Genomic DNA, 21185 nt, shown 5'->3' with positions numbered 1-21185 from the left:
TTACTGACCTAATTTAATTACTTAGTAATTACAGACAACACTGACCATAACATGCATGCTTTGTACACATATATCATTATGAAGCGAAAATAAATAATTGATATATTGCAAAAAAGTCACTGTTTTTAAATACAAAATTGTTCTTTATTTGAATGGAAAGTCAAATATTACTGAGTGTATAATACTGGGCTCTCTTGCACTGAGAGACTGTAGACCTTTGATTCATTTTTCAGGACATAAAAACCATTAGTGACTTAATATCTCAAATAGGCGGCAGAAATTCACACAATAAAAATGAACATTGTTTGCAAATTAAAATCTTTTTTTTTTTAGAGAACAGGGTGGTGTAATGTTACATAGACAGATGCGGTATAGGGACTCACTACAGGTTAGTTAACAAGCAACAAACCTGTTGGGATCAACATGGGAAGAGTTGATGAAGTTGTTAATATTAGAGGTAGACAGTAATGAATGTAGTGATGGTAATTTCTTCTTATATTCTAGGAAGAAATGGATATTACTTAAATGCTTGTGACTTGCCGTTGAAGCAAAAAAACATCCAATCAACAAAGAGGAGAAACTTCTCAGAAAATAGCAGAGAGAGAAAGACATTGTCTAAATATCGCAGAAATAAATAATAAAGATAAATGAAAAAATATGCACATTAAGAAAGAAAATGCTCTTTAACTTTTTGAGTTTGGCTTTTAGAAAACATGTGAACATATTGTTTGTGCATGTCAAATATTTCCGAATTCTGTGTGAAATACTTTAGTTAAACACACACACACACACACACACACACACACACACACACACACACACACACACACACACACACACACAAATCTCAATTTTGAAAGGTGCATCAATCAGTCAACTCATATAAATGTGCTACACCATTTAAAAAAGTAAACACAATGTCTATATCCAGAAGTAACAGTAAGGAGCATTTAAGAGTTGAAAACATTTAGAGCTGTGCAACCATAAATCAGGCCTTTTTCGTTACACTGGCATCAAAGTGCAATAATATTCAAACTGTATTTCAATTTCTTCTTTCATATATTTGTCCTTTGCATGTATATGTCCCTTTTCATACTGTATTCCCAAGCAATTTGTTACATGGTTGTAAAGTATACTAACGCATATATTGTACTAAGTCAACGTCAAGCACCGTTCGCAACCCATTTTACTTCCATTATCAGACGTATTTCAGAGTGAAACAGGGTATTCAATTAAAAAAACAAATGTAGGATGGGACTTGATTTTATCCATTGGGAATTGATTGGATTGTTAAAAGTGGGTGGAACATAACAAAACTATTTCTCCCTCGCAATAGTTTTGCGTTCCCTCGCAGTAGTTTTGCGTTCCTCTCCCAATAGTTTTGCGTTCCCTCGCAATAGTTTTGCGTTCCTCTCCCAATAGTTTTGCGTTCCCTCGCAATAGTTTTGCATTCCTCTCCCAATAGTTTTGCATTCCTCTCCCAATAGTTTTGCGTTCCCTCGCAATAGTTTTGCATTCCTCTCCCAATAGTTTTGCGTTCCCTCGCAATAGTTTTGCATTCCTCTCCCAATAGTTTTGCGTTCCCTCACAATAGTTTTGCGTTCCCTCCCAATAGTTTTGCGTTCCCTCCCAATAGTTTTGCGTTCCCTCACAATAGTTTTGCATTCCTCTCCCAATAGTTTTGCGTTCCCTCACAATAGTTTTGCATTCCTCTCCCAATAGTTTTGCGTTCCCTCGCAATAGTTTTGCATTCCTCTCCCAATAGTTTTGCGTTCCCTCACAATAGTTTTGCATTCCTCTCCCAATAGTTTTGCGTTCCCTCGCAATAGTTTTGCATTCCTCTCCCAATAGTTTTGCGTTCCTCTCCCAATAGTTTTGCGTTCCCTCGCAATAGTTTTGCATTCCTCTCCCAATAGTTTTGCGTTCCCTCACAATAGTTTTGCGTTCCCTCACAATAGTTTTGCGTTCCCTCCCAATAGTTTTGCATTCCTCTCCCATAGTTTTGCGTTCCCTCGCAATAGTTTTGCATTCCTCTCCCAATAGTTTTGCGTTCCCTCACAATAGTTTTGCGTTCCCTCCCAATAGTTTTGCATTCCTCTCCCAATAGTTTTGCGTTCCCTCACAATAGTTTTGCGTTCCCTCCCAATAGTTTTGCATTCCTCTCCCAATAGTTTTGCGTTCCCTCCCAATAGTTTTGCATTCCTCTCCCAATAGTTTTGCGTTCCCTCACAATAGTTTTGCGTTCCTCTCGCAATAGTTTTGAGTTCCTCTCGCAATAGTTTTGCTTTCCATCTCAATAGTTTTGCGTTCCCTCGCAGTAGTTTTGCGTTCCCTCGCAATAGTTTTGCGTTCCTCTCCCAATAGTTTTGCGTTCCCTCGCAATAGTTTTGCGTTCCCTCGCAATAGTTTTGCATTCCTCTCCCAATAGTTTTGCGTTCCCTCGCAATAGTTTTGCATTCCTCTCCCAATAGTTTTGCGTTCCCTCGCAATAGTTTTGCATTCCTCTCCCAATAGTTTTGCGTTCCCTCGCAATAGTTTTGCGTTCCTCTCGCAATAGTTTTGCGTTCCCTCACAATAGTTTTGCGTTCCTCTCGCAATAGTTTTGCGTTCCCTCACAATAGTTTTGCGTTCCCTCCCAATAGTTTTGCATTCCTCTCCCAATAGTTTTGCGTTCCCTGGCAATAGTTTTGCGTTCCCTCACAATAGTTTTGCTTTCCATCTCAATAGTTTTGCGTTCCTCTCGCAATAGTTTTGCGTTCCTCTGGCAATAGTTTTGCGTTCCTCTGGCAATAGTTTTGCTTTCCATCTCAATAGTTTTGCGTTCCTCTCGCAATAGTTTTGTGTTCCCTCGCAATAGTTTTGCTTTCCATCTCAATAGTTTTGCGTTCCCTCGCAATAGTTTTGCGTTCCTCTGGCAATAGTTTTGCTTTCCATCTCAATAGTTTTGCGTTCCTCTCGCAATAGTTTTGCGTTCCCTCGCAATAGTTTTGCGTTCCTCTCGCAATAGTTTTGCGTTCCTCTGGCAATAGTTTTGCGTTCCTCTCGCAATAGTTTTGCTTTCCATCCCAATAGTTTTGCGTTCCTCTCGCAATAGTTTTGCGTGCCTCTCGCAATAGTTTTGCTTTCCATCCCAATAGTTTTGCGTTCCTCTCACAATAGTTTTGCGTGCCTCTCGCAATAGTTTTGTGTTCCCTCCCAATAGTTTTGCGTTCCCTCGCAGTAGTTTTGCGTTCCCTCGCAATAGATTTGTGTTCCCTCGCAATAGTTTTGCGTTCCTCTCGCAATAGTTTTGCGTTCCCTCGCAATAGTTTTGTGTTCCCTCGCAATAGATTTGTGTGCCTCTCGCAAAAGTTTTCTGTGCACTTGCATTAAAATTGAATGTGGTTTTACTATAGTAACCATATTTTAACATTGATATTCATAGTAATACTGTTGTAATAATACAGTAAAATAAAAATTATGGTAATAAATCCATAATTTTGTTTTATTATGGTTTTATTAGAAATACCTGTTGTAAAATGATGGTTACTTTTCATGGTTACTACAATATTACTATAGAAAAATTATTTCTACCGAAACTGGAAAAAACAAAATTTGTATAGTTAAACCATAATAACTGCAAAATGATGATTTATATTACTATAGTTTTCTTTTTCCTGTATTATCACTATGGTTTCACAACAAATATCATGGTTAAAATATGGTTACTGTAGTAAAACCATGGTAAATATTCTTGTGTCATCGTGACATGTGCCCTGTCCTCTAAGTAGGTTCACATTTTTTTTCTCTTTTGGATTAATGTTCTCTGATGAATCATGCACAAAAAGTAAATGGGGACAATTTTGGGCTCTAAATAGCTAAACGGAATTATTTACCTTGTATTCATTGTGAATGAGATGCAATTTGTGAAGTTCTTCCAAACTGCAGGTGCTAAATTCATAAATTACTTTTTTGTTCGTCAAAAAATGGTAGACATGTCGAAAATGAATAATATGTGACACTGAAAACACAGATGACTGTAGATCAGAATTCAAAAGTATAACTTTAAGATAGATGACTGAAAATCCCATTACTGTGTAGGAGCTGTATATGACAATGACGCAGTCCTGCAAGTCCTGTCACGTTTAAAAACCGCAGCCATTGTCTCTGTAACATGTGAATCAAACACTAACCGTGTTAAAAAACAACAACGGATCTGGATAAACACTGTACTAAATTTCAAATATGACCCCAAAGCCTCGTGAAAAACCCTCATAAACCTTGAGTATCCCAGACACAAACATTGACATATTTGGCTTTTTCACATCTAAAAATCATGAACATCAGAGTTTCATCCGTGAATGCAAAACAATAACTTCAAGCGTATGACCTATGTTAATATGATTTCTTGACCACAGGCCTCTACATACTATTTTCTCATCGTTTCATGTTGCATTTTTAGTTTGTGATGTTTATCGAATAACTGATTTCATGCATTCGGCTCCTGTATTGCGATTTGACTCCCGAAGAGTGTGATCAGCTGCTCTTCGTAATTCGCAATGTTCCGTTTCATGATGTCCATGCAGGGGCCTAATAACCTCTCAAATGCCTGCACGTCCATTGCTGTAAAACAGAACAAACAGTTAGTGTAAAAGCCGAAGTGCAGATGCATTGCCAACACGCGCTCTGGTTGAAGATACTTAACGTGCATTCTTGCAATTTGATGCTGGAAGCAAACCTCCTCTAGGGGGCGATAGAGTTACCTTCAAACATCTTTGCCAATGAAAAAGGTGTGTTATTATTCTGATAAGTTGCTGTAAATATATTGACTTTAATTTACTTGCTCAACAATATTCTCATTAAACTTTTGCACCACCAATAACGTAGTTGGCTTAAAAGAGAAAACTCACCGTAAAAGCGGACGGTTCACACCAAGCGCACTATAGCGCCCCTAGTGTCGACGTTGTGTATGCAACACGTACTTGCGTTGTGTTATGAACTGCACTCGAACACATTTTGTAATGCATCAACGCACAAAATCGAAGCTTGCGTAACTCGAAGAATCAGTGGTCACATACTTGCGTATAGTATGTTTTACACTTTTTAAATCATGTCCTAACCAAGTGCAACGTGACATGTTTTCAGCTAATTTTGTAAACAAAAGTGATGCGGTATGTGTTAAAATCACAGCCAATCAAAACACATTTCAAGTTTAATATACAGTTTTATGCAACATAATTTTAAAACCAATGACATTGCAATGTAGGCGGGGCTATCCAGCCCAACATGATCGAAATAGAATTCAAGCAACTGACATATCGCGTTTGTGGCTGGTTAGGTTGTGGCGCTATAGCGGATATTAATGTGAACTTCAGTGGGTTTTCTGTTTCAAGTCTACTGTCATGGTGAGAGAAACCGTTTGAATAGAATATTGCTGAGCGAGTAAGTTAAAGTCGACTTTGTCTGAGCATCTCTGAAACAGCAAGGCTAGTGGAGTGCTCCCGGTCAGCAGTGGTGAATACCTACTGACAGTGGTCCGAGGCGACCAAGGCTCATCGATGCGCGATTGCGTTGGGCAATGTTCTGCTGGGAAAACCTAGGGTCCGGCCATTCAAGTGGATGTCAGTTGACTCTACCTACCTAAACATAGTTGCAGAGCAGGTACACCCCTTCATGGCAATGGTATTTCCTGATGGCAGTGGCCTCTTTCAGCAGGATAATGCACCCTGCCACACCACACACATTCTTCAGGAATTCTTTGAGGAACATGATGAAGAGTTCAAGGTGTTGCCCTGTCCTCCAAATTCCCCAGATCTCAATCTGATTGAGCATCTGTGGGATGTGCTGGACCAACAAATCTGATCCATGGTGGCTCCAGCTCGCTGCTAATGTCTTTATGCCAGATAACGCAGGACACCTTCACAGATCTTGTAGAGTCCATGCCTCGCTGGGTCAGCACTGTTTTGGAGGCACGCAGAGGACCAACAGCATATTAGGCAGGTGGTCATAATGTTTTGGCTCATTATAGCAACTTCCCTGAATAATAAATTGTCAAATATTTTAGTGGCACAAACCTTTGAAGGTGACGCTGTTGCCCCCTTGAGTACTGAGGTTTGTTACTGCCACGGTAACGCAAGAATGCACGTTAAGCATGTTCAACCAGACCACGCAATGGAAATGCGTTGGCCAAGCGCTCGCATCAGTATACGCGTATTTGCGTATAGTATGTTTATGGCCACAATACACCATTGTAAATGTAGGAAACATATTACCTAAGCATTTGACGTTGTCCACAGCATATGCAGATGCTGCCCGTGGTTTGTTAGTGACGAGAGCCAACTCTCCAAAATACTGCCCCCTAGAGCACATGGCGATCTCCACTTCTTCATCCTCAGTATTATTTTTTGACTAAAAAGAGAGGTAATGAGACCACATGAATGCATATGAATCTAGTAGGTGTGGATTGAAAGATTACAATGGATAGTTATCATTTACTCATTCTCATGTTGTTCCAAACCCGCATGACTTTCTTTCTTCCATGGAATAAGGAATGTCAGGGAATGACAGCCTCAGTCACCATTGGATGTATTGGATTTTACCTTTCATAAAATCCAATAAAAGTGAATGGTGACTGAGGCTTTTACTCTGCCTAACATCTTAGAATAACAGGTTTGGAACAAAGTAAGGGTGAGTAAATGGAATTTTTGGGTAAACTATCCAATCCAAACATATAAATAATAAGTCTGTTTGCATCAACAGCCCTGAATTATCATGAAAAGTCTACGTAATTAAACTCACTTTGCTTCTCTTCATAGCAATCCTGACGTGTCCTGACTCTACGATGTAGAAGCAATCAGCCAAATCACCCTGTGAACACAGGTAAGCTAGTTAGGTAATCGCTATGCAACAAAGACATTCTTCTTGCTAACCCTTATGAAAATAATAGGATTAAGGGGTCATGACATGAGGAATCAAATTCTCCTTGACCTTTTGACATATAAGAGGTCATTGTAGCCTTGTACTTTGGAAACATACTGTAAGTTTCAGAACTCAAAACTTTTCCTCACTGCAAAATGAGCATTTGTTGAAAACAAGTTGCCAAAACGACTACTTCTCTACTTTCTCCACATTGTGATGTCACACTGTGGTAGACATTTGCATCCGAGCGCCTCCACATCAACGACACATCAACGCCTACTTTACCTTTAATCACTTCCGTAGCCCCGCCCAGCAGCGGTGAGCAGTGAGATGGCAAGTAGAGAGAGCAGATCAGTTAAGAGCAGAGAGCCAATCATAACAGGGGGCGTGTTCTGTCAAGCCTTAAAGGAGAAGCAACACCAAAACAGAGCTTTTCTGACAGAGGGTCGGAATGAGGGTGGGAAATGATCATGTTTTACAAATATATGACTACTAATATTATACTAATTTTATATTTATGTTTACTAATATTATAAGTGAACCTCAAGGAACATATTAAAATAACACAAAAGTGGGTATTGGCGCTGTCTACCACACCTGGAGTCGCGAGTTAGAATCAAGGGTGTGCTGAGTGACTCCAGTCAGGTCTCCTAAGCAACCAAATTGGCCCGGTTGCTAGGGAGGGTAGAGTCACATGGGGTAACCTCCTCGTGGTCGCTATAATGTGGTTCTCGCTCTCGGTAAGGCACGTGGTGAGTTATTCATGGATGCCGCGGAGAATAGCGTGAAGCCTCCACACGCGCCATGTCTCCGCGGTAACGCGCTCAACAAGCCACATCATAAGAGGCGCAGCTTGAATGTCTCAGACGCGGAGGCAACTGAGATTCGTCCGACGCCACCCGGATTGAGGCGAGTCACTATGCCACCGCGAGGACTTAGAGAGCATTGGGAATTGGCCATTCCAAATTGGGAAGAAAAAGGGAATAAAATAAAATAATAATAATAATAATAATAATAATACAAAAGGCATGTCATGACCCCTTTAAAGCAGCATGCTGGTCCAAACTGGTTTATGCTGGTTATTCCTGGTTTTGGAAGAAGAATTAAAGTTGGTTGATTAAGGGAATTACGAAGCCTGGTATGGACCACAGCATACCAGCACCCAAAACTCAACAGCAATGCTTGCCTTTTTCAACATGGAATACACAAACACATGCTAGCATATTCCGGTTACATTAGCTATGCTTGAAATAACATATCAACAATAATATCAATATATCAACCGTGATTTTTAACATCTCTTTCTTGATTCATTATTTGATTGGACTGCCAAAAGAAGACATTTTCACACAAAATTTGATTAAAAATGCACATTAAAATGTCTCAAATACCATGTTTGGATCAAAACTAACCTGAGCGATGATCTGTTCCCCATTCTTGTATACTTTGGTCGACAAAACATCAACAACTTTCATTCTCTCTGAAACCTGTAAAGAAGAGACACATAATTGTATTGGTATTTATTGGTTATATTTTGGGTAAGATAAGCATAGCTAAAATGCTAATTTGTGTGTGTGTGTGTGTGAGGTCAAACCTCCAGTGACGTGAGCAGTGGAAGGGTCCCAATAAATGCCTCGTACATTTTTCTTTTCTTCGCATTGTTTTTTACAATGATCCTTCTGAATGTCAATCGATCCTACAATAAGAAACATTTAAATGAGTCGACATGTTACACTCCCTTAAAACACAGGTGCCTGTGATTAAAATGTTTTGGATAAGGGTTATGGTTAGTCTATAATAATTATAATTAGTGTTCAATACTTTCTCTAAACAGCAGAGGGTGCTCTTATATAACAGCAAACTGCATTAAATGAGTAAAGTGAGCTATCATGCAGCATAACAAACACAAAATATTTTGACTTGTTTTACCAAAATAACATTATTGAAGCTTAGCTGAAGTTGGAAATATATTTGATATTCCGGGTCATTTAAAAATATTCATTTGCATACTTTTACAGCTAAAGGTGAAGTACTGTGGTGTCCATATTCACAGCTTTGTATTTTAGTCATAATTGTGGTGATATAAATGTACTTTCATTTTAGTCAATATTTCATCATGTCATATTCATTCATTTAATTCAGTTCTGCTATGACTAAACTGGCATATCATTTTAGTTGAATAAAAAGCAAAAATCTGGGTTCCAGTGAGGCACTTACAATGGAAGTCAATGGGGCCAATATGTAAACAATAAATACTCACCGTTTCAGATGCATAGCCACAAGACGTAAACAATATTTGTGTAACATGATTTTAGCGTGATAATATCACTTACTAACCTTTTCTGTGTAAAGCTACAGCTAATATTACAACTTTGTTGCCATGACGATATCAACAAACCCTAAAACGACTATAAAAATAACCATTTAAACAACTTTACAGCTCACCTAATACACACGTTTTAACAGAAGAATTAATTTAAGTAATTTTATACAATTATAAGCTTCACATTTCTGCATTTAAACCCTCCAAAAATTGGCCCCATTGACTTCCATTGTAAGTGTCTCAGTGTAACCTCGATATTTGCCTTTTTTAAAGAAAATACATAAATTTTTGTGGTGATCAACATTATTCTACAAATGCTGTCGCTTGAGCTTACCTTGTATTGAACCTGGAACATTCCTTTAAACTCTAACAGACCAAACTTTAACCAAATTTAAAATATTTAGAAAAATGTATAAACTACTTACAATTATTTTAACTTGTATCAAACACATTAAAGATGAATGTGTTTAATATGTAAGAATAAACAACATGAGAAAACCTGGGCTCCTGAAATAATATCATATAAAGAATATAATGATGGATTAGCTACTTTTTAATAGTTAATTTGTTGGATATTCATCACGTTTGGAAAGTTTAGGATATCGTGTTGCATGTAGCGCATTTTTAATGAAACCGCGTATTCACAACGCATTCTGACTAGCGAGTAACTTAGTTCAAGTTCACTTGTGTATTCGCTTAATTGTCTGTGCAGATGTCAATTTTAATATTATGTTAATGTTTTGGATATAGCTGAATACCTCACATATATATACCGTAGTTGAAGTCATTAAAACTCATTTTTTAACCACTCCACATATTTAATATTAAAGTCGTTTAGGACATCTAATTTGTGCATGACACGAGTAATTTCTCCAACAATTGTTTACAGACCGATTGTTTCACTTTTAATTGACTGTATCACAATTCCAATGGGTCAGAAGTTTACATACACCAAGTTAACTGTGCCTTTAAGCAGCTTGGAAAATTCCAGAAAATGATGTCAAGCAAATTAGCCAATTAGCCAATTAGCTTCTGATTGGAGGTGTACCTATGGATGTATTTTAAGACCTACTTTCAAACTCAGTGACTCTTTGCTTGACATCATGGAAAAATCAAAAGAAATCAGTCAAGACCTCAGAAAAAATATTATGGACCTCCACAAGTCTGGTTCATCTTTGGGAGTAATTTCCAAATGCCTGAAGGTACCACGTTCATCTGTACAAACAATAGTACTCAAGTATAAACACCATGTGACCACACAGCCATCACACCGCTCAGGAAGGAGACTCATTCTGTCTCCTAGAGATGAACGTAATTTGGTGCGAAAAGTGCAAATCAATCCCAGAACAACAGCAAAGGACCTTGTGAAGATGCTGGATGAAACATGTAGACGAGTATCTAGATCCACAGCAAAATGAGTCCTATATCAACATAACCTGAAAGGCTGCTCAGCAAGGAAGAACCGCCATAAAAAAAGCCAGACTACAGTTTGCAAGTGCACATGGGGACAAAGATCTTACGCAAGCCGAAGAACACCATCCCAACCGTGACGCATGGGGGTGCAGCATCATGTTGTGGGGGTGCTTTGCTGCAGGAGGGACTGGTGCACTTCACAAAATAGATGAATCATGAGGAAGGAAAATTATGTGGATATATTGAAACAACATCTCAAGACATCAGCCAGGAGGTTAAAGCTCGGTCACAGATGGGTCTTCCAAATGGACAATGACCCCAAGCATAACCTTGAGTCAAATGTTGTGTCAAAATGGTTCAAGGACAGCAAAGTCAAGGTATTGGAGTGGCAAATCACAAAGACCTGACTTCAATCCGATCAGGAACTGAAAAAGCATGTGCGAGCAAGGAGGCCTATAAACCTGACTCAGTTACACCAGTTCTGTCTGGAGGAATGGGCCAAAATTCCAGCAACTTATTTTAAGTTTAAATGTATTTGGCTAAGATGTATGTAAACTTCTGACTTCAAATGTAGGTTGTGTTTGAGTGAGGTAATTAACCCGTTAGCAAAGTTCTCACACAGGTGTTCAGCTCACACAGGTATCCCCAAGTACCCACTTCAAAGTCAGCTAACTTCACTCACTAGGCACCACAGGGCTCCAGATGAGGTAGCAATGATGGTGGCCGCCCTTGGGGTGTTATACATGAGGGCGAGCTCTCCAAAACTCCCTCGGTTATCATAACATCCCACGGTCCGCGTAGTGCCCTCCACATTCAACAGAATATCAAACGTCCCTCTATACAAGAAACACAAGATGATTTTGATGTCTGAGAAGTTTTAAACACGAGTATTGTGATGTAGAGACTGAGGCAGTGCTCTCATCACCTCTCAATGACGTAAAAGTTGTCGCCATCGTCGTCTTGATCGATAATGCGCACCCCAGTCACAACTACCTTCTCAAACATGGCATCCAACAATTCGGACATCTGTTCCTGTGGGAATGGAGAAAACAATGCTAAAACATTTATGACTTATATTCACTTTTACATTATTTACGAGTAAAACGGCAGATTTATAAACACTGCGCCCTGTTCTTAACACAACGCTATCTTATGACATCTAAACACTTTCACTATAGCGGCTAGCGCATGACTCATTTTAACATTTGCATTGCATAACTAACTACATTTACAAGCTTGTTTAAGTGTGATGAAATTGTGCGGTAGCTCGACTGATAGAGTGTTGCTCTTGTGATGTAAAGGAGCGGGATACGTGTCCTGAAGAGCACGAGTCGACACGTGAGCCGAAAGTGTCATAGAAGCACCACGAAATTATGTGATTGTGTTTTTCATCTCACATTTGCTTCTTCTGACACTATCGGTTAGGTTTAGGTTAAAGGTTTAGGGTAGAGAGTTCGGTTTTGTCGATTTACAACTCGATTGAGCATTAAACTCGCTTTTAGTGGCACTCAGTGGACATTTCACCTCTGAACTGCCGCGATAGGCAGCGCCAGGCCCTATTTTGTGGACCATGGAAGACATAAGGATGAGTAAATCATGACAGTATTTTTTTAGACAAACTCTTCCATTTTCACACACAGTGTCACCTCTCTCACTGACGTTGTAGATACTATAAATATACTTGTTTTTTGGAAGTCTATTGAAGCTTTTTATTAAAATCATTTGATTATTATAGCTAGCAAGCATAGCACAGGAACTAAACAGTCCATCTATGTTAATCATGTTATTTATAGACTTTTGTGGAATTGAGTAATGGTTGTTTGATAACAGATTAGCTGAAATGTGGCGTCAAATTGAAGAAAATAGCCTCTTATTATCTCATAAAATCATGGGAACGTTTTCTGAACATTTGGCTAACGTTCTCTAAATGTTATGAACAAACGTTCTGGCTGTAACGTTAATACAACGTTCTTTCAACGTTCTCAAAACGTTAGCATAAAAACATGATCCATATAACGTATGCGGAACGTTCTTTAAACGTTACTAAATTGTTAAAAAAAGGTTCCCACCATTTTCAAACATTTCCATCAAGAAATTATAATTTTTTTATCTTTTAAAAAATTTGACGTTTTGAACGTTCCCATAACTTTCAAATAACATTTTCACAACCTAATGGAAATGTTAGGAAAATGTTTATTAGACCTTTAAATAGTTAGCTGGTTAGTATTTAAGTGTTGTTTTCCAGTAAAAATATGTAAACATGCTTAAAAGAAGACACATTTACTTAAGAAGCTAAATATTATGTAAGATATTAAGTCTTGATTTCACAGAAATCTAGTTTGCTAATGAGGTATAAGAAAAATAAACTTGTTTATCCTTTGAATAAAATATTTTTCTTACCCCACTGGCACATTTTTTACATTTCTTTTAAGCATAAATCTCACTAAATTGTGTTGCCCTGTATTGCATTAATCGTCTTACCTGGTCCAGGTTTTTGAACAGTATGATGTCTTTGCAGGCTTCCTGTAGTCTTTGCCTCTGCTCGTCTGTTTTAGGGTAAGTGACCTGAGTGCACAGCAAAACATTGTGTAATACTGAGCCACAGATGCCACAACATTTCCAAATAAGCTCAAACAAATGATGTAAAGAGCAATATGTTCGGTCATTGCTGCATGTCCAATGCACAAATAGGATTTATCACAGTTGTTGGGCAGTACATTCATTGTGTGTTAATTGTCGGACAGTTGTTGTCATGTTGTGCGAGGGCACTCACCCTCGGTTCCCTCTCCTCTTCATCCTCATCAGGGTTATACGACTCTGCACACACTGTCCAGAGAAGAGAGGAATGAATTTGGTCAAGCGGAAACAGGATTAGAGTTATTGTGCAAAAAAAAAGAAAAAGAACAACATGTCTAGACGACACATTAAAGCACCATTAAAAATCTGTGCTTTGTGTAACCTGTGAAAATTAAAACAGCACTTGCTGTGAAAAGCCAGTTTTATAGTCGTCTAAATCTTTATGTTATCTGATTAAAAAAAGTATGTTTACTGGGTTGTTTAAAGGGATAGTTCACCCAAAAATGAAAATTCTCTCATCATTTACTCACCCTCATGTCGTATCAAACTAGTATAACTTCTTTCTTATGCAGAACACAAATTACAATTTTTAGAAGAATATCTCAGCTCTGTCGGTCCATACAATGCAAGTGAATGGTGACCAGAACTTTGAAGCTCAAAAAGCACATAAAAGCAGCATAAAAGTAATCCATACAACTCCAGTGATTAATCCATGTCTTCAGAAGTGATATGATAGGTGTGGGTGAGAAACAGATCAATATTTAAGTAAATATTCCCTGTCCAGTAGGTGGCGATATGCACGAAGAATGCAAATCGCCAGAAACAAAAGAATGTGAAAGTGGACATTTTTTTTGTAAAAGTTTACTTAATTATTGATCTGTTTCTCACCCTCACCTATCATATCACTTCTGAAGACATGGATTAACCACTGGAGTTGTATAGATTACTTTTATGCTGCTTTTATGTGCTTTTTGAGCTTCAAAGTTCTGTCCACCATTCACTTGCTTTGTATGGACCAACAGAGCTGAAATATTCTTCCAAAAATCTTAATTTGTGTTCTGCATAAGAAAGTAAGTTATACTAGTTTGATACAACATGAGGGTGAGTAAATGAAGACGTAATTGTAAGTTCTGAGTGTACCATCTCATCATGTGAAAGTGAAGTTTGACTTGAAAGTGGTAAATCTGATCAAACTGTTTGCTCTGGTCTCTTTCAAGCTCTATTACGCCTCTAGAGAGACATGAGCGGATTGGTTGCTCTCCTCTCCCACACGCCCTCATTATTCCTATAAATACCGCCACTGAGATGACACACGCAGCAACTCGACTGTCTAGATCGATACTCAACTCATAGACATACAAGACTTTAGTTCTAAGGCCAGGAACTCTACAAGAACTGTCTAAGCAGATCTAGATCTGGCTCAACACAGGTCAAAGGTTCTAGGTGTTACTGCCAATGTGCATTTCACAATTTTTGGTGCCTAATTTTATGCGTAGAGTTTGTTTAGCTCTTATAGAGTTAGTTTGAGCCCATATTGTGCATTTAAAGTCAACTTCAAACTTGTGAACTTGTTCTGCTTCTGATACTACATAGCTTTTCGGCTGATATCACCAACGCCTTCCCCTTCAACCACATGTCTTATAGAGACTACTTTACACTATCCAATCAATTCCCATTGGATAAAGTCAAGATCTGCCCTACATTTCTTTCTCGTTGAATATCCTGTCACATTGCAAAAGTAAAATGGGTTGTGATTTTTAGCAATAGCCAAAAATTAACCTTTTCTTTTTCCTGATTTGACATAATATTCCTCAGGGTGTAAATAAGGTGGCTCCGAAAATCTGCTCTTGTTTTCTTCCCAATCATGCCAACTGTAACTGAGAACATTTTTGTGTTGATACGACAAAGCAATCAAGATTTATAGCATTACAAATATAATTTATCCTAGTGTCCAAAAACGTCTCCAAGTGTCCAAAAGCCTCTCCAAACAAATAAAACATAATAATTATACATAAGAACTAATTACACATGCAAACACAACAATGACTAAAGGTTTCATAGCATGCAGACATGATTTTAGTCATGAGATTTCACAGAATGAGTTTCATTCTGTGTCATTTGTGTCATCATTGAGTCTGTATCATGTATTTGGTGCCATCTAGTGGTGGCCATATGTAACATTGTGCTTCATGTGGATTATCTAATGATCAATACATCCGATTACCTTGTGTTTGGGCTTGTTTGAAAGATAATCACCTCATCTAAGTAATGGTATGTGATATTTTATGGTCTGATGGTGTTTTGTAAAATTATATTTGAAAATGCAGCATCTAAGCTGCTCACATGAAACATAAATGTCAAAGACATACTTAGCTATTACTCGCTATATTTGTGTCGGTGAGTAAAACGAATAGACTGGTTGTATTTTACTCTTTGAGAGCTTTCCAACAACATATGACACATGGCTATTTGATCAGTTTGACGTTTTTATTGATTACATTAATATGTACAGTGGAAACATTTTCATAAATGATCAAAACGGAACACTTGTGATTTATCTGCAAATTTCGAAGCACTTGTTCAGTTTTGGTCATAATGCTTACATGCATTGGAAAATAGATCTTCTAAGCTTTCATACGATACCTATTTTGTGTCGGTCAAGTCCGGAGTTATTCATATTTTATTAATGTAATAAAAATATATATCTCCTGGTGGGCTCATCCAAGCTTAAATGGTTAAAAATTGTGTTTATTAGCAGAATTCTTGGCGAAGAACTACAATACCCATGATCCTGAGCGAGAAAATCTACCAATCTGTGAATTGCAGCAAACAAAGTGCGCCAAAAGAGCTCTGCAGCGGCCGCCCACTCCCATGATGCACTGTGAATGGCGCAATTAGAGTCGAGTCCCTACACTCTCAAACTACTTTTGCAATGAATTAAAAATATATTGTTTCTATACTTATAGCCAACAACTTAAAATCAATAGTTTTATATTTTTCCATTGTTTTTAATTTGATGCTCGCATTCGCAATGCTTCATGGGATTGTAGTTCATTCCCTCATTAAAGACGTTAAGTACGCAGTCTTGTCATTTTTGATTAACCTTGGAGCTGAAATCTCAGTGGAAGAAATTAAAAGGAAAAATACGGCTGAAAAAGTGACCGGACACTGTTTTGAGAATTTGCTAAAAGAGCAGGATAAGGATAATCTTTAATCTCCATAGTCTGCCTTATTAGCTCTTATTTAAAGCGAAACCAAAATGAAATAAACCAGACGGGGACGAGAGGTTAAGACTTCGAGTGTCTTGTCCAGATACTTCTGAGGATCCATACATCCATCCATCCAAACACTGTTTATATTCCACTTCCTGTACCCTATAAACACAGTTCTTATTAATTCACTAACAGGCTCCCACATGGCCTCACCACAGACATCATTTATTTCCTAATTCAGTCATTATTGGCACATTACAATCCTTCCACTTGTGGTTTCTAACTCTCCATGAGGGATGAAACTTCACAGCTTCTAAAACACTTTTCTGTGGCTTCCGGAAAACAAAGCTAATCGTCCATTAGTCAATTTAACAATTAGCTCTCTCGTGTGCTCTATGAGAGCAGTAAATATGTAAATAATATGTTAACTAGACAAATGACACTCTGACCACAAAGTAAGAGTGATTTACCAGAGTTTGATGTTTCATAAATCCTCAGCAAACTCGAATTAAATATTTCACTGGCCAACGTTATAATCTTTCTTGAGCAATGTAAATTCCTGAGTCAAGGTTAGCAGTATTGGAACAAAAACCAAATCACTAGTCGGCTATTTTATTCACAAGATAGTTCTTAAAGGTGATTAATGCAGGATCCGGCCTCGGAGTAAGAAATTAAGTTATCTCCCAATTGAGTGCTATTTATCTCTCGTTTGTATTGCTCACAATTCTGAGATACAAACCCACAGTTGCGAGATATAAAGTCGAAATTGCGAGATATAAACTTGCAATTACTAGAAATAAATTTGCAATTGTTTGTGAGTAACTTAAACTCGCAGTTATGACTATATCTCACAATTAAGACTATTTTCTTGAAATTATAAAGTCACAATTGGGAGTTATATAAAGTCGAAATTTGCAAGACATAAGCTTGCAACAATGAGATATAAACTCGCAATTATGAGTAATTTAAACTCGCAATTAAGACTTTTTAAAAAATTCTGACTATATCTCACAAATGAGTATTTACGAATATATCAGAATTGCAAGTTTATACAGTATCTACCAATTTCGAATTTATATCTCGCAATTTTTACCATATCTCGCAATTGCATCTATATCTCAGAATTACGAGTATCTCGCGTTTACAACTTCATTTTGCAATTGCAACATTTGTCTTGAAATGGCAACTATATCTCACATTTGCAAGTTATAAAGTTACAATTGCGAGATATAAAGTTGAAATTGCGAGATATAAACTTAAACTCGTTTTTCTTTAAATTGTAACTTTATTTCTCAAAATGGCAAGTTTATATCTAACAATTTCGAATTTATATCTCACAATTTCAACTATATCTCGCAATTGCAATTTTTCCTTAAAAATAACGACTTTATTGTGAGAATTGTGCCTTTATATCTCACAAATTTATCTTTATACGTCACAATTGCGACTGTTTTACTTGAAATTGCGGCTTAATATTTTTTAATTGCGCAGTAAATCTTACACTTGTGACTTTACATCGCAGAATTACGAGTATCTCATGTTTCAAATTTAGATCTCGCGATTGCAACTTTTTCTTTAAATTGCAATTTATATCTAACAATTTCGAATTTATATCTCACAATTTCAACTATATCTCGCAATTGCAATTTTTCCTTAAAAATAAGGACTTTATTGGGAGAATCGTGACTTTATATCTCACAATTTTAACTTTATACGACACAATTACGACTGCTGAAATTGCGGCTTAATATTTTGTAACTTTACATCGCAGAATTACGCGTATATCACGGTTTCAAATTTAGATCTTGCGATTGCAACTTTATATTGCAACTGCAACTTTTTTCTTGAAATTGCAACATAATATTTTATTATTGCGACTTCACATCTCAGAATTAAGAGTAAATATCTCCCAGTTTCAAATTTACATCTTAACTTTTTTCATGAAATTGCGACTATATTTCAAAATTGTGAGTTTATATCACTTGTGACTTTATATCTCACAATACTTGCTATAAAATAATATATAAAGTCACAATTGTGAGATATAAAGTCGCAATTACGACTTTTAAAAAATTGTGACTTTATCTCACAAATGAGTATTTACGAATATATCAGAATTGCAAGTTTATATCTACCAATTTCGAATTTATATCTCACGATTTTTACTATATCTCACAATTGCAACTTTTTCCTTGAAATTGTGACTTTATTGTGAGAATTGTGAGTTTATATCTCACAATTGCATCTATATCTCAAAATTACGAGTATCTCAGTTTCAAATTTATATCTCGCGTTTGCAGCTTTATTTTGCAATTGCAACTTTTGTCTTGAAATTGCAACACAATATTTTACTATTTTACGTGCAGTTATGACTATATCTCGCAATTAAGACTTTATTTCTCAAAATGGCAAGTTTATATCTAACAATTTCAAATTTATACCTCACAATTTCAACTATATCTCGCAATTGCAATTTTTCCTTAAAAATAAAGACTTTATTGTGAGAATTGTGACTTTATATCTCACAATTTTAGCTTTATACGTCACAATTGCGACTGTTTTAATTGAAATTGCGGCTTAATTTTTTTAAATTGTGAGTATATCTTACAATTGTGACTTTACATCGCAGAATTACGAGTATCTCATGTTTCAAATTTAGATCTCGTGATTGCAACTTTTTTCTTGAAATTGCAACATAATATTTTACTATTGCGACTTCACATCTGAGAATTAAGAGTAAATATCTCCCAGTTTCAAATTTACATCTTCACAACTTTTTTCTTGAAATTGCGACTATATTTCAGAATTGTGAGTTTGTATCACTTGTGACTTTATATCTCAAAATACTTGCTATAAAATAAGATATAAAGTCACAATTGTGAGCTATAAAGTTGAAATTGCGATATATAAACTTTAGTGAGTAATTTAAACTTGTAGTTATGACTATATCTTGCAATAAAGACTTTTTTCTTGAAATTGCAATCACACAATTGTGAGTTATAAAGTCAGCAATAAAGTTCTGTGGCGGGATCAAGGCACCATAGTAATTTAACAGTGTTTAAAAATAGCGAATAAATAAATGCAGACCAATTACCGCATCCAAAATATATACTGTCCCATAGATATAACACAATACCTTGATTTACATACAGAATTAGGCCATGCACATGTTATGCATCAACTACCCATGTGCAGGTTGTATACAACTTCAAATACGAGCATTGCAATATGATGAGATGTCTGTTATTTTAGGATTAACGTGCAATTCATCACAATCTAAATCTAAATCACAATCCTTTTTAATCTGCTTTTATGTATATGACTGAAACTAAATTAGGATTTCTATAGTCTCAATTAAACTGGATATCCGGAAATGGACAAACTTACCAGAAGCTCTCCGGACAAATCTGTTGATTACAGGAGCTGCAGGGAGAATAAACACAATGACAAATTAAAGTGGTTTACTTATAAAAAATAACAATAAAATTGGGTATTGATGAACATTAAATATTAATGGCCGTAGATGGATCATATGCACCAAGGAAACGGCTTTCAGCCTGACAAAAACCTAATCTTTGCAAACCAAAGTCCTTGAGTGCATCATAATTGATGCTTCTAGGTGAATGACATGCATCATGATGTGAATAAAATGCATTTATCTCTATAAACAATACACTTATAAAAGGACGCGTTCACTTACACGGGCCTTCGTGCACTAGATTCACACGATCCCCATAAATGCCAAGTATTTTCAGGGCCTTTAAATAGTATTTAAAATAACAGAATCAACCTGACTTCATTAGGTTACATTAAATGAAAGCACTTTTTTAGGGTTAGGCCAGGGAGAAATGGCACATTAAGGTAAAGACTACAGATTTTCATAGCACAGTAGATCATTTTAGTGAATAAACCAGAGCGTATATGATGAATTCCATCAGAAAAGCGACATTTCTCAGTGCATATGAATGCATATGAAAGATTCAGACAATAAAAAATGGAAAAGTGCATTCAAATATGTATAGGCTATATATAATTTAAAAGCATGCTCTTTGTTCAAGGCCCTCTGCAGTGACCTAGCCACTCATTTTTGTAGAATAAAGCCTTTCTTCATGCATCAGGGGGATGTGTGATGCATTACATGTTATGAAATATATGATTATGCATGCTTAGATTATATGGCGATCTAAACGCACTGATGTAGCGGACGCAGCATCCTTCTGTATCCATGGCAATGATGCCTGGATGAATGAAGGTAAAATGCATGCATTCAATTAATTACCTACGAATTCTTCATCATCGTCGTCTTCCTCTCCGTTCTCAGAGTCGATCTGCATGGCCTCCTCGATGAAGTTGACGGCTTTGCCAGTTCGCCCGGCCGAATTGTGCTCATTGCCGAACGCGCCGCCGCGGGTCTCGTTCTCCTTGATCCGGGTGAAGTACTGCAGGGCGAACTCCAGCAGATCCCCGGGCTGATTCCTCAGGACCTCCACGGTAAAGCTCTGCAAAAGCTCCGTCAAGCCCTCGGGGATTTCTATACTCATTCCTGCCGATCGGCGCTCCGGTGAAATGTGCGCAAAATTCGGCCCGATCTTGCGCGTGAAAAAAAATCTAATCAAATCGGTCCGCTATTTCGCCGCGTCTGCTAAAAATACTAGTGCCGCGTCAGAGATGCGCGCGAAGGATTTCTCGCTATTCCACCATCTGCATCTATATTTCCACGCGTGTCCGATCGTGTCCTCTAATTTGCAGGCGTAAAAATGGCA

General features: G+C 37.2%; 2 protein-coding genes across 2 annotated transcripts in view; one reads left to right on the top strand and one right to left on the bottom strand.

Moving 5' to 3' along the window:
- The window catches only part of LOC127638474 (coiled-coil domain-containing protein 34-like), a 38501-nt gene that overhangs the window by 550 nt on the left and 16766 nt on the right, over positions 1-21185 (top strand). Inside the window, exons 2-3 of the mRNA XM_052120015.1 lie at positions 6795-6858; positions 13152-13189. The gene's annotated coding sequence lies outside the window, so the exon portion shown is untranslated. The remainder of the gene's footprint in view (positions 1-6794; positions 6859-13151; positions 13190-21185) is intronic.
- Positions 122-21146, bottom strand: LOC127638473 (cAMP-dependent protein kinase type II-beta regulatory subunit-like). The gene is made up of 11 exons (XM_052120014.1): positions 20702-21146; positions 19810-19845; positions 13407-13459; positions 13115-13198; positions 11559-11665; positions 11316-11469; positions 8492-8593; positions 8310-8384; positions 6778-6846; positions 6252-6387; positions 122-4602 (listed from the first exon to the last, which is right to left on the bottom strand). The coding sequence occupies exons 1-11, from the start codon at positions 20961-20963 to the stop codon at positions 4469-4471; spliced, it is 1212 nt and encodes a 403-aa protein (XP_051975974.1). The 5' UTR covers positions 20964-21146; the 3' UTR covers positions 122-4468.

The sequence above is a fragment of the Xyrauchen texanus genome, chromosome 46 (assembly GCF_025860055.1).
Source record: "Xyrauchen texanus isolate HMW12.3.18 chromosome 46, RBS_HiC_50CHRs, whole genome shotgun sequence".
NCBI classification, from domain to species: domain Eukaryota; kingdom Metazoa; phylum Chordata; class Actinopteri; order Cypriniformes; family Catostomidae; genus Xyrauchen; species Xyrauchen texanus.
Note: the sequence above shows the minus strand (reverse complement) of the source record. Positions and strands in the feature narration are given on the sequence as shown.